The sequence below is a fragment of the Bombina bombina genome, chromosome 3 (assembly GCF_027579735.1).
Source record: "Bombina bombina isolate aBomBom1 chromosome 3, aBomBom1.pri, whole genome shotgun sequence".
Lineage (NCBI taxonomy): Eukaryota > Metazoa > Chordata > Amphibia > Anura > Bombinatoridae > Bombina > Bombina bombina.
In genome coordinates, this window is record NC_069501.1 from 1,269,275,826 (window position 1) to 1,269,288,132 (window position 12,307).

Sequence of the window (12,307 nt, forward strand, 5' to 3'; positions counted from 1 at the left end):
CAGTTACGGTGTCAACGGCCAGGTATGTTTGTCCTTGCGCAGTCTCTACTGTGCACGACAGCTTCGGACAAACAAAACTGGCCTTTTATTATATAGGATGATTTTGAATGTGCACTTTAATTATGTTTACTTTATACTTATAATACATTTTTTTAAACTGTGAGTTAAGCGCTATAGTTGAATGTAGCGACATACACAGCTCTCAAGTTAAAATTTGCCTTTCTTGAATTAGGTTAAAAACCTGGCAGCACATATGGTTCAATGTTCTCAACTAAGCAGAGAAACTTCAAGCATCTGGAGGACTCAGAGTTTTTTTTACAAACACTGTGCTTGCAAGGCTGACTCTAAATATGAGACTCAGTGGCTACAGTTTTAGATATCACTGATGATGTGCAAAACGCGTGAGGTTGTGACATCACACCCCTTGTACACATCATAATGTTTAATGGTCTAATTAAAAGTTCTGTTTTACCAATAAAGAAAATGTTTGTGTTTTTTTCCCAATCTTATAAAGGGTTTCACTCTTTTTGCACTACTGCTCAACACAGTGTAAGAAAAATACATTTAAAGGAGATGTGAATGAGAGACCAGAAAACTGACACATTTCAAAGAATTTGTTCTCATAATCCAGTTATAAACACCTGAAAACAGATTTTAACATTAAACAATAAGACAACCTACAGTTAAAGCTGCAGTATTATGCACCTATATCATATAATTACTGTATAAAATAGCAAGAAAACATAAATTATGCTTGCCAGATCATTTCCTTTCCTTCTGTATGAGGAGAGTCCACGGCTTCACTCCTTACTTGTGGGAAATACAGAACCTGGCCACCAAGAGGAGTCAAAGACACCCCAGCCAAAGGCTTAAATACCTCCCCCACTTCCCTTATATCCAAGTCATTCTGCCAAGGAACAAGGAACAGTAGGAGAAATATCAGGGTATAAATGGTGCCAGAAGAACAAAAACAAAATTTAGGTCCGCCCTTTGGAGAATACAAGCGGGGGCCGTGGACTCTCCTCATACAGAAGGAAAGGAAATTATCTGGTAAGCATAATTTCCGTTTTCCTTCTTAATATGAGGAGAGTTCAGAGTACTTGTGGGAAACATATACCCAAGCTCCGGAGAACACTGAATGAACGGGAGGGAAAAAAGGAAGGCGGACCCTATTCAGAGGGCACCACAGCCTGCAAAACCTTTCTCCCAAAAGCTGCTTCAGCCAAAGGAAAAATGTCAAACTTGTAAAATTTAGAAAAGGTATGTAAGGAGGACCAGGTAGCCGCCCTACAAATCTGATCCATTGAGGCCTCATTCTTGAAGGCCCAAGAGGAAGCCACTGCTCTAGTTGAATGAGCCTTAATCCTCTGAGGAGGCTTATGTCCCGCTGTCTCATAAGCTAAGCGAATAATGCTCCTCAACCAAAAAAATAAGGAAGTGGACGAGGACTTCTGCCCCCTATGCTTGCCAGAATAGACAACAAACAAAGAAGAAGTCTGTCTAAACTCCTTCGTAGCCTGAAGATAGAACTTTAAGGCCCGAATCACATCCAAATTATGAATTAACCGTTCCTTTGAAGAAAAAGGATTAGGCCACAATCTCCTGATTGATGTTGCGATCTGAAACTACGTTAGGAAGAAAACCTAACCCAGTACGAAGAACAGCCTTATCAGCATGAAATACTAGGTAAGGAGGCTCACATTGCAAGGCAGCAATTTCAGAGAATATGCACGCCGAAGCAATGGCCAGTAGAAAAAGAACCCTCCAAGACAGTAATTTAATGTCAACTACATGCATAGGCTCAAATGGAGCCTTCTGCAAAACTTTAAGAACAAGATTTAAACTCCAAGGAGGAGTGCTAGATCTAAACACAGGCCTGATTCTAGTCAGGGCCTGAACAAAAGACTGAACATCTGGAAGCTCAGCGAGCCTCTTGTGCAGTAAAACAGATAGGGCCAAAATCTGTCCCTTAAGGGAGCTAGCAGAAAGGCCCTTCTCCAAACCATCCTGGAGAAAGGAAAGGATCCTGGAAACCCAGACCTTATGATAAGGGAATCCACGCTCTTCACACCAGAATAAGTAGGTCCTCCACACCTTATGATAGATGCGACGAGTAACCGGCTTACAAGCTTGAATGAGAGTATCAACTCTCTCAGAGAAGCCTCTCTTGGTTAGGACTAAGCGTTCAATCTCCAAGCAGTCAGCCTCAGAGAATCTAGATTTTGATGAACAAAAGGACCTTGTTCCATCAGATCCCTGCGACAAGGTAACTTCCATGGAGGACATGACAACATCCCCACTAGATCCGCGAACCACATCCTTCGCAGCCACAATGGAGCAATCAGTATCAATTATGCCAGCTCCTGCTTGATGCGGGCCACTACTCGATGAAGGAGAGGTAATGGCGGAAAAAGGTATATGAGACTGAACCTCCAAGGCACCACTAATGAAACTATTAGCTCCGCCAGAGGATCCCTGGATCTCGACCCATACCTGGGTAGCTTGGTATTGAGACGGGACACCATGAGATCTATCTCCGGAGTACCCCACCTGTTGCATATCTCCGCAAACACCTAGGGATGGAAAGACCATTCCACCGGATGAAATGATAGTCTGCTGAGAAAATCCGCTTCTCAGTTGTCCACACCCGGAATGTGGATCACTGACAGTGAACAGTTGTGGGCCTCTGCCCACTCCAGAATCTGATATATCTCCCTCATTGCTAGGGAGCTCCTCGTTCCGCCCTGGTGGTTGATGTAAGCCACCGAGGTGATATTGTCTGATTGGAATCTGATAAACTGGGACAAACCCAGACGGGGCCAAGCCTTCAGAGCATTGAAGATTGCTCGAAGTTCCAGAATGTTGATTGGAAGAGAGCTCTCCTCCCGAGACCTAAGGCCATGAGCCTTCTTGGCTCCCCAAACTGCTCCCCATCCTGAGAGACTCGCATCTGTAGTCACAATCTCCCAGGATGGTCTTAAAAAGGATGTCCCTCGGGACAGGTGATCTGGACAGAGCCACCAAGAGAGCAATTTTCTTGACTGGTTGGCCAGAGAGATCTGTTGAGACAGATCTGAATGATTGCCGTTCCACTGTCAGCATGCACAGTTATAACGGTCTGAGACGGAACCTGGCAAAGGGAACTATGCCCATGCTGGACACCATGAGACCAATCACCTCCATACACTGCGCCACAAAGGGCCTTGAGGAGGTCCGAAGGGCAAGACATGCCGAAGCCAGCTTGCTTCGTCTCTGGTCTGTAAGAAATATCCTCATGACTAGTGAGTCTATTATAGTGCTCAGGAATTCTTCCCTGGTGCTTGGAATAAGAGAACTCTTTTCTAAGTTTATCTTCCCTCCGTGGGATTGAAGGCGAGAGAGAAGAAATTCCAAATGTTCTTCCGCTAGACTAAAGGATGGTGCTTGCACCAAAATATCATCCAAGTAAGGTGCTACTGCAATGCCCTGGGATCTGGCCACGGCCAAGAGAGCCCCCAGAACCTTCGTGAAAATTCTTGGGGCAGTAGCTAGGCCAAACGGAGGAGCAATAAACTGGAAGTGTTGGTGCAGGAAGGTAAACTTTAGGAACTGAAAGTGTTCCCTGTGGATTGGGACATGAAGGTAAGCACCCTTCAGATCTATAGTGGTCATAAACTGTCCCTTCTGGACTAAGGGAAGGATAGACCTTATCATCTCCATCTTGAACAAGGGGACATTCAGAAACTTGTTTAAGCACTTTAGGTCCAGAATCGGACGGAAAGTTCCCAAGCCTTGTTCCTCTATGGGAACCGGGACAATGATTACAAAGGAGTACAGATCCCGGAAGCACACCTAAAAGGCCTCCCTCTTCTCTGGTTTTGATGACATATTTGAGAGGAGGAAGGGTGGAAGAGACTTGAACCCAATTCTGTAACCCTGAGCAATGACCTCCAGGACCCAAGGATCCTGCACATCCCTGAACCAAGCTTCTGAGAAGAGCTAAAGTCTGCCCCCTACCTAATCATAGATGGATCGAGGGCTACCCCTTCATGCTGATTTAGTCTCAGCGGGCTTCTTGCTCTGCTTGGACTTATTCCAGGACTGAGCCGGCTTCCAAGTCTTAGGTTGCTCGGTCTTAGCGGAGGATTGCTGACGCTAAGATTTGTCAAAACGAAAGGAACGAAAATTATTAGGTTGTCCCTTAGATCTGTTCTTTTTATCTTGCGGTAGGAAGGCACCCTTGCCCCCAGTAACCGTGGAGTTAATAGAGTCAATGCCTAGACCAAACAAAATCTTACCCTTGAATAGAAGGGAAAGGAGTCTGGACTTGGAAGTCAAGTCCGCAGACCAAGACTTCAGCCACAGAGCCCGGCGGGCCTGAACAGAAACCCCAGCAGTTTTAGCATTTAATGGAATAATTTGCATATTTGCATCACAAATAAAAGAATTAGCGACCCTTAAAGTCTTAATTCTATCAAGAGATTCATATCGAGGGGACCTTCCACCTCGATCAATTCCGATAAGGAGTCACACCAGTAGGTAGCCGCTCCCGCAACCGCGGCAACTGCCGCAGCTGGTTGAAAAAAATATCCTGAATGTTGGAACATTTTTCTTAACAGAGTATCCATCTTTTTATCCATGGGCTCTTTGAACAACGAACTATCCTCCAGTGGGATAGTAGTGCGTTTTGCAAGCATGGAGACAGCGCCATCCACCTTAGGCACGGAACCCCACAACTCCAATTGAGAGTCCGGAACCGGAAACAGTTTCTTAAAAGCAGACAAAGGGGTGAAGGAAGAACCAATCCTCTATCATTCGATCTTAATAATGTTTGCCATCTTTACAGGAACAAGAAAAGTCTGAGATACAACCCCTTCTTCGTAAACTCTATCCAGTTTAGGAATTGAAGGTTTGTCAGGCAGCTTGGCCTCTGGAACCTCTAAGGTAGCCGGAACTTCTTATAAAAGAAAGTGCAAGTGCTCCATCCTAAATCTGGTTCCTCCGCAATCAGAGTCTTAGAGGCAGCCGATTACGATCCAGATAGTTCACACTCTGAAGAAAAGAACTTCATCATCAGACAATCGTTTATCAGCTATAGCCAAAAAACTGGATGATGACCCCTGGGAAGGATAGCAATATTTGACCTTTCGCTTGCGCTTAGCAGGGCGAGGTAAAGCACTAATGGCCGCAGATTCCGCCGTTTGTAACTGCGCAGTGAGTGGAGGATCAGGTGTGCTATGGGAAACTGCATGTGTATTAAGAGATGAAAGCAGGGTGCGCACCTCACGGGGACCCCTTAGAGGGGAAAGGCTCAGTGGTATACAACATGTTAACCTTCTTTGACATAATCACTTTTTCGAGGCATGTGGAACATAATTGAGAAGGCGAGTATACCTCGGCCTCCTCACAATATAAACAGGCATTAGTCTTAGGTATAGAGGGAGTACCATCTAAAACGTCCATAGCTATGGGCTATGTCCTAATATAACAATAGCTAACATTATATAAATATAAAAAACAGCACCTTTATACCCCCAATGGCTGGGGCTCTCACCACCTCCTAAGAACCCAGGCACACAGAGAAAACCGATTCTCTCCGATAGCCGGCACAGTCAATAGGAAGTGAAGAGTAGGAAGTGAAGTTACGACCACACCCGGTCACATGGTGCGCAACCTAGAACCACCTCCGCTAAGGAAAAGCGCACCAAACTTGTTAAGCTGCGCCACTAAAGTAACCTGTAAGTTCAAACCTCAGCCTATGAGCCTCAAAAAACATCGTACACATGACGCATTATGATCAAATAACAAATTATGAGATCAATCCCCACTGTTCAATAATCCCCCCTCAGGGGATATTAACCCTTGATTCCATGTAGATAAAAGGAGCCACACTGTAACCCAGTCTTCTTGCGTTATCATGTGTGTATAAATAAATGAAACAATCTTACCGGAATCTATGCCGTGGAACAGATAGACAGCCTCTCAAGTTTGACAGTCTTATAGCATTGCTCCTGACATGGACTTGAGTGATGGAAGCAGGCAGTGAAACTCGTCAACACTGATTGCTTAGGAGCTGTTAATTACGAGTCTGGGTGGGTTCACAGAAAGACTCTCCCTGCATATCCAGACTCTAACTTTCGTTAATGCTCTCAGTGACAGGCTGACAAGACTACTTAAAACTCCAGTCCCATTTCAAAGGATAGATACCCTTCATAAGGAACTACTCTGAATCTTCTGACACTTCTCTGCCAACCTCATGTGATGAAAGGCAAAGAATGACTGAAATATGAGGGAAGTGGGAGAGGTATTTAAGCCTTTGCCTGGGGTGTATTTGCCTCCTCCTGGTGGCCAGGTTCTGTAGTTCCCACAAGGAATGAAGCCGTGGACTCTCCTCATATTAAGAAAGAAACATTGGTATAAATTGTTGTTTCTGTTATTAAACAGCATCTCCTGCAGTAAGTTTATAAAATGGGAACTTGGGAAGTAATATAAATCTGCTAACAATATAAATCCATCTTTAATAACAGTCATGCACATATCATAAATAATAATAAAAAGTAATTATGTGTTGTGTAATATATAGATTTTTATGGCTAACCTAAAGATACAGAGAGGTAATACAGTGAACATACCATATCCGCAGACTTCTTCAGGTACTCCAGGGCTTTGGGGATATCCTGCTTGACACCTTGGCCCTGGGAATAAAATTATTAGTAAATTATAGTAAGCTCTAAACATGATGCATCAGAATATATATATATCTATATTAATATGTTTCTGATAAGATTTATTTCTACTAGTTTTTTCATGAATTACAAGATGGTGCAACGTGACGACAAATTTTATCTTCTAATTTTCTATATATTTTTTTTTTACTAAATTACATATGTGTAGGATCCTAAAGCTTGATGATTGGGGAACTGGTGCTAAATGTAAAATCATAAAATGTTTTTGCTTTACATAGGATATAATGACTATAGAAATGTATTTAATATTTAGGGCTCGTTTCCACTGGGTCATTAAAAATGGAGCCGTAAGCTTGGAAATCCTTCAGAAGACCAGAATACTTCAGTCCCTTCAGGATGGACTAGATAAGGCTTATACCCTTATTAGAAAAATGAACAGATGATAAAGTTTATTTTTGAAATATATCTGATCTATAGAAGAATTTCCAAGGACTAGAAAAAAATTATTTATTGACTCAAGGAAAAAACAAAGATAAAAATACATTAAAAATACATTAAGAACATATATATGTCTATACCTCAAAAAATGGGTATATGGATGGCCCTATATATGGTGTAAGCAATAGTGCTTAGTTTGTTTGGGTCTTTAAGCAGTTTCAACGGTTATAATATTTGTTGTTTTTTCTATTCGATATGTTTAGCTAATGTATTCAGCTGTGTTGTTGGGGAAATCTTTAGTGTTAAAAGCTAATCTAAGTTTTTGTACCTAGTACATAGAATACCTAGTTCAATTCCCTAAAAAAAGTCAAAAAACACTAGTGATTATCTTAGTATATAAATGTTAGCATGGAGAAAAAACGTATCGGTTTATCTTGCAGAATTTGTGTGGTGGGTATGTTGTGAAAAGCTCTGGGTTTGTTTTGGGGAGTAAATCAAATAATACAAACACTAAGGGATATATCGATAAAAATATAAAGTGCAATAAAACTAAAGATAATATAAATAAATCTATAAAAATATATATATCTAAAAAATGCAGTATACAATATCAATATCAGGCATAAATATGGTTAAAGATAAAAAAAATTCTCCTTCTACTGGTCGGCCGACACTTTAAAAAGGTGTATAGAATGTGAAGGATGTTTTAAAATTTCATGCCTAAGATTTAAGCTAAAAACCACCGGTGGATTTGATGTTAATAAAGTTCAAAGTGACTTTTTTGCAGTATGCCTGGATATTTTGCAACTTATTTGGTCGAAGAGTACTCTTTATTTTATCGTAATGTTATATTATGTTGCCAAAGATATTGTGTTGCAAATATATTTCTAAGTCTGTTTATATATCCTTTTTCTGATGTGGATGTGAGGTCCGTGTGTCAAATTTTTTTGCCAGAGCTCTACGGTCTGAAGAAATTGTGCAGTAAGGAGCGGTATTTTACTTACTGTACTCTTAGCCGATTGTGGAGCCTGGTAGGAGTGTTGCCGCTCAGGGTGATCTTCTTTATCTGGTCCTTGATCCTCTGACGAAAGGGGTGGAGATCGAGTGTCCACCTTTGGAGTTGCGCTGATCTCCACCCCTTTCGTCAGAGGATCAAGGACCAGATAAAGAAGATCACCCTGAGCGGCAACACTCCTACCAGGCTCCACAATCGGCTAAGAGTACAGTAAGTAAAATACCGCTCCTTACTGCACAATCTCTTCAGACCGTAGAGCTCTGGCAAAAAAATTTGACACACGGACCTCACATCCACATCAGAAAAAGGATATATAAACAGACTTAGAAATATATTTGCAACACAATATCTTTGGCAACATAATATAACATTACGATAAAATAAAGAGTACTCTTCGACCAAATAAGTTGCAAAATATCCACGCATACTGCAAAAAAGTCACTTTGAACTTTATTAACATCAAATCCACCTGTGGTTTTTAGCTTAAATCTTAGGCATGAAATTTTAAAACATCCTTCACATTCTATACACCTTTTTAAAGTGTCGGCCGACCAGTAGAAGGAGAATTTTTTTATCTTTAACCATATTTATGCCTGATATTGATATTGTATATTGCATTTTTTAGATATATATATTTTTATAGATTTATTTATATTATCTTTAGTTTTATTGCACTTTATATTTTTATCGATATATCCCTTAGTGTTTGTATTATTTGATTTACTCCCCAAAACAAACCCAGAGCTTTTCACAACATACCCACCACACAAATTCTGCAAGATAAACCGATACGTTTTTTCTCCATGCTAACATTTATATACTAAGATAATCACTAGTGTTTTTTGACTTTTTTTAGGGAATTGAACTAGGTATTCTATGTACTAGGTACAAAAACTTAGATTAGCTTTTAACACTAAAGATTTCCCCAACAACACAGCTGAATACATTAGCTAAACATATCGAATAGAAAAAACAACAAATATTATAACCGTTGAAACTGCTTAAAGACCCAAACAAACTAAGCACTATTGCTTACACCATATATAGGGCCATCCATATACCCATTTTTTGAGGTATAGACATATATATGTTCTTAATGTATTTTTAATGTATTTTTATCTTTGTTTTTTCCTTGAGTCAATAAATAATTTTTTTCTAGTCCTTGGAAATTCTTCTATAGATCAGATATATTTCAAAAATAGACTGTATCATCTGTTCATTTTTCTAATAAGGGTATAAGCATTAAGTTGCACCACACACTCCTTAAACCTACATCCCTCCTGCACACCACAACCAGATATTTTTGGGGAAAATATCTTAGGAGTTAGGGCATACCCGAAACAAGGCAGCGCAAAAAAGTTTTAAAATCCTTCTACCAACATGGACTAGATAAGGGCCTATCGGCTAGTTCGCTAAAGGGTTAGATATTGAATTAACTGATATTTTGCACAGTGTGTGTAGTCGCTCTTTTCGTGTATGAGTAAGTATATGTTGCGTTAACATCTCCATCCAATGTCGGATTTCTTGGAAAAACCGCACCTTTACATGTTTGTTGCTATGGTAACCCGGCCTAGCACTATAAAATGTACGTAATCATTCCTTACCTGTGATTGCCTCTAGAGAGATTTTTTAATTTATTGATATATATAATATTTAGTGCTGCCCTAGGCTTAGACCTAGTTGGAATTATGGACATATGTGCTTTATTATATTTTTTGTATGTAAAAACATATTGGTATTTAAATACTAACATAACTCCAACTAGTCTTAAACTTGGGCCACCAATAAATATTACATATGATAATATATTTATAAAGTGAAACACTGTTTGTAAACTTTAATATCTCAATGAGAACTAAGCCTGAAATTACTTATGTTTATCTCTTTTACACCTGGTTGACCCTTTATCGACAGCTTCCTAAAGTGTTTTACAAGTTTGTGGGTTTAATGGAAACTAGGTGTAAATTTCCGCTTTCAATCGAACGACTTTCCGTAATGATGGAAAACGAGCCATCGGTAAGTTTCGTTAAGCGTTTACAAAGGAAACGAGGCCTTATTTTGTAAGCTGCTTGATCGAGAAAAAAAAGAACAGTTTGTGTTTGTACCTCACAGAAGTAGCACAGAAATGTTTAATACAATTAAAAACCTCTTCAGCACATGGCTGTAAGAGGGCTGGGCAGTGAAGGAGTTAATAGCAACATCAGCAAACATACAAAATAAAACATTGTCTAGTAAACCTGCATAGCCACACATTACAAGAATTGCTACAGAAACTGATACATTTCCATTGGGGAAAGTTATAGAATTAGTTTGCAAGTGCAGATTTGCTATAGAATGATGTATTTTGTGTCATTGTATTTAGAGGGTGGGGGGGGAGTATTTTCTTTTTACAAGGTTTATTTAGAAAATGATTTGTGACTACAGATTTAGCTCTTGTTAAGTAGTAGTTTAGACACTAGGGGGTGCTATTGGATAAGGAATGTGACGTTTTGGGACCAATAACAGATTATGTAATCGCAGGTCATATGTACTGTAGTTTAGACATTACTATGAGCTGCTAAATCCTAAATGAAATATTATTGTCAGTTTATTTCTCAATAAATGTTCCATCCCTATGTATTGTGGTCTTAAAACTTAAAACAAATTATCTTTCTCATTGAGTAATCTTCATTATTCTTGTCTATCAGGTTTGTAGAAATATATTCAAAACCTCTCTAGCCCCAGGAACACAGAGAGCACATCTGTATTGTGCTGCAGCTCTGGCAGCCCAGGGGTTAACATTACGCTAGCCAGTCCTCTGATCATAGTAAATCCTATGCCAGGTGCCCTTTAGGGGTCCTGCACTGTCATCAGGGGTGAGAGTATGAAGAGGTGTAACTACACGCTGTATTTAGTTTATAAAGAAGTGTTTATCAGGAGGTGTAACTATACGCTGTATTTAGTATATAAAGAAGTGTTTATCAGGAGGTGTAACAACACGCTGTATTTAGTTTATAAAGAAGTGTTTATCACAAGGTGTAACTATACGCTGTATTTAGTATATAAAGAAGTGTTTATCAGGAGGTGTAACTACACGCTGTATTTAGTTTATAAAGAAGTGTTTATCAGGAGGTGTAACTACACGCTATATTTAGTTTATAAAGAAGTGATTATCAAGAGGTGTAACTACACGCTGTATTTAGTTTATAAAGAAGTGTTTATCAGGAGGTACAACTACACGCTGTATTTAGTTTATAAAGAAGTGATTATCAGGAGGTGTAACTACACGCTGTATTTAGTTTATAAAGAAGTGTTTATCAGGAGGTGTAACTATACGCTGTATTTAGTATATAAAGAAGTGTTTATCAGGAGGTGTAACAACAAGCTGTATTTAGTTTATAAAGAAGTGTTTATCAGGAGGTGTAACTGCACGCTGTATTTAGTTTATAAAGAAGTGTTTATCAGGAGGTGTTATTACATCCTGTATTTAGTTTATAAAGAAGTGTTTATCAGGAGGTGTAACTACACGCTGTATTAACTTTATAAAGAAGTGTTTATCAGGAGGCGTAACTACACGCTGTATTTAGTTTATAAAGAAGTGTTTATCAGGAGGTGTAACTACACGCTGTATTTACTTTATAAAGAAGTGTTTATCAGGAGGTGTAACTACACGCTGTATTTACTTTATAAAGAAGTGTTTATCAGGAGGTGTAACTACACGCTGTATTTACTTTATAAAGAAGTGTTTATCAGGAGGTGTAACTACATGCTGTATTTAGTTTATATAGAAGTGTTTATCAGGAGGTGTAACTACATGCTGTATTTAGTTTATAAAGAAGTGTTTATCAGGAGGTGTAACTACACGCTGTATTTAGTTTATAAAGAAGTGTTTATCAGGAGGTGTAACTACACGCTGTATTTAGTTTATAAAGAAGTGTTTATCAGGAGGTGTAACTACACGCTGCATTTAGTTTATATAAAAGTGTTTATCAGGAGGTGTAACTACATGCTGTACTTAGTTTATAAAGTGTTTATCAGGAGGTGTAACTACACGCTGTATTTAGTTTATAAAGAAGTGTTTATCAGGAGGTGTAACTAGACGCTGTATTTAGTTTATAAAGAAGTGTTTATCAGGAGGTGTAACTACACAATGTATTTATTTTATAAAGAAGTGTTTATCAGGAGCTGTAACTACACGCTGTATTTAGTT

At 39.3% G+C, this 12,307-nt stretch overlaps 1 protein-coding gene across 1 annotated transcript in view; it reads right to left on the reverse strand.

Moving 5' to 3' along the window:
* LOC128652729 (protein sel-1 homolog 3) overlaps positions 1-12,307 on the reverse strand; it is a 611,474-nt gene that overhangs the window by 340,484 nt on the left and 258,683 nt on the right. The window contains exon 14 of the mRNA XM_053705661.1: positions 6,612-6,674. Coding sequence (XP_053561636.1) covers positions 6,612-6,674 — 63 coding nt within the window. The remainder of the gene's footprint in view (positions 1-6,611; positions 6,675-12,307) is intronic.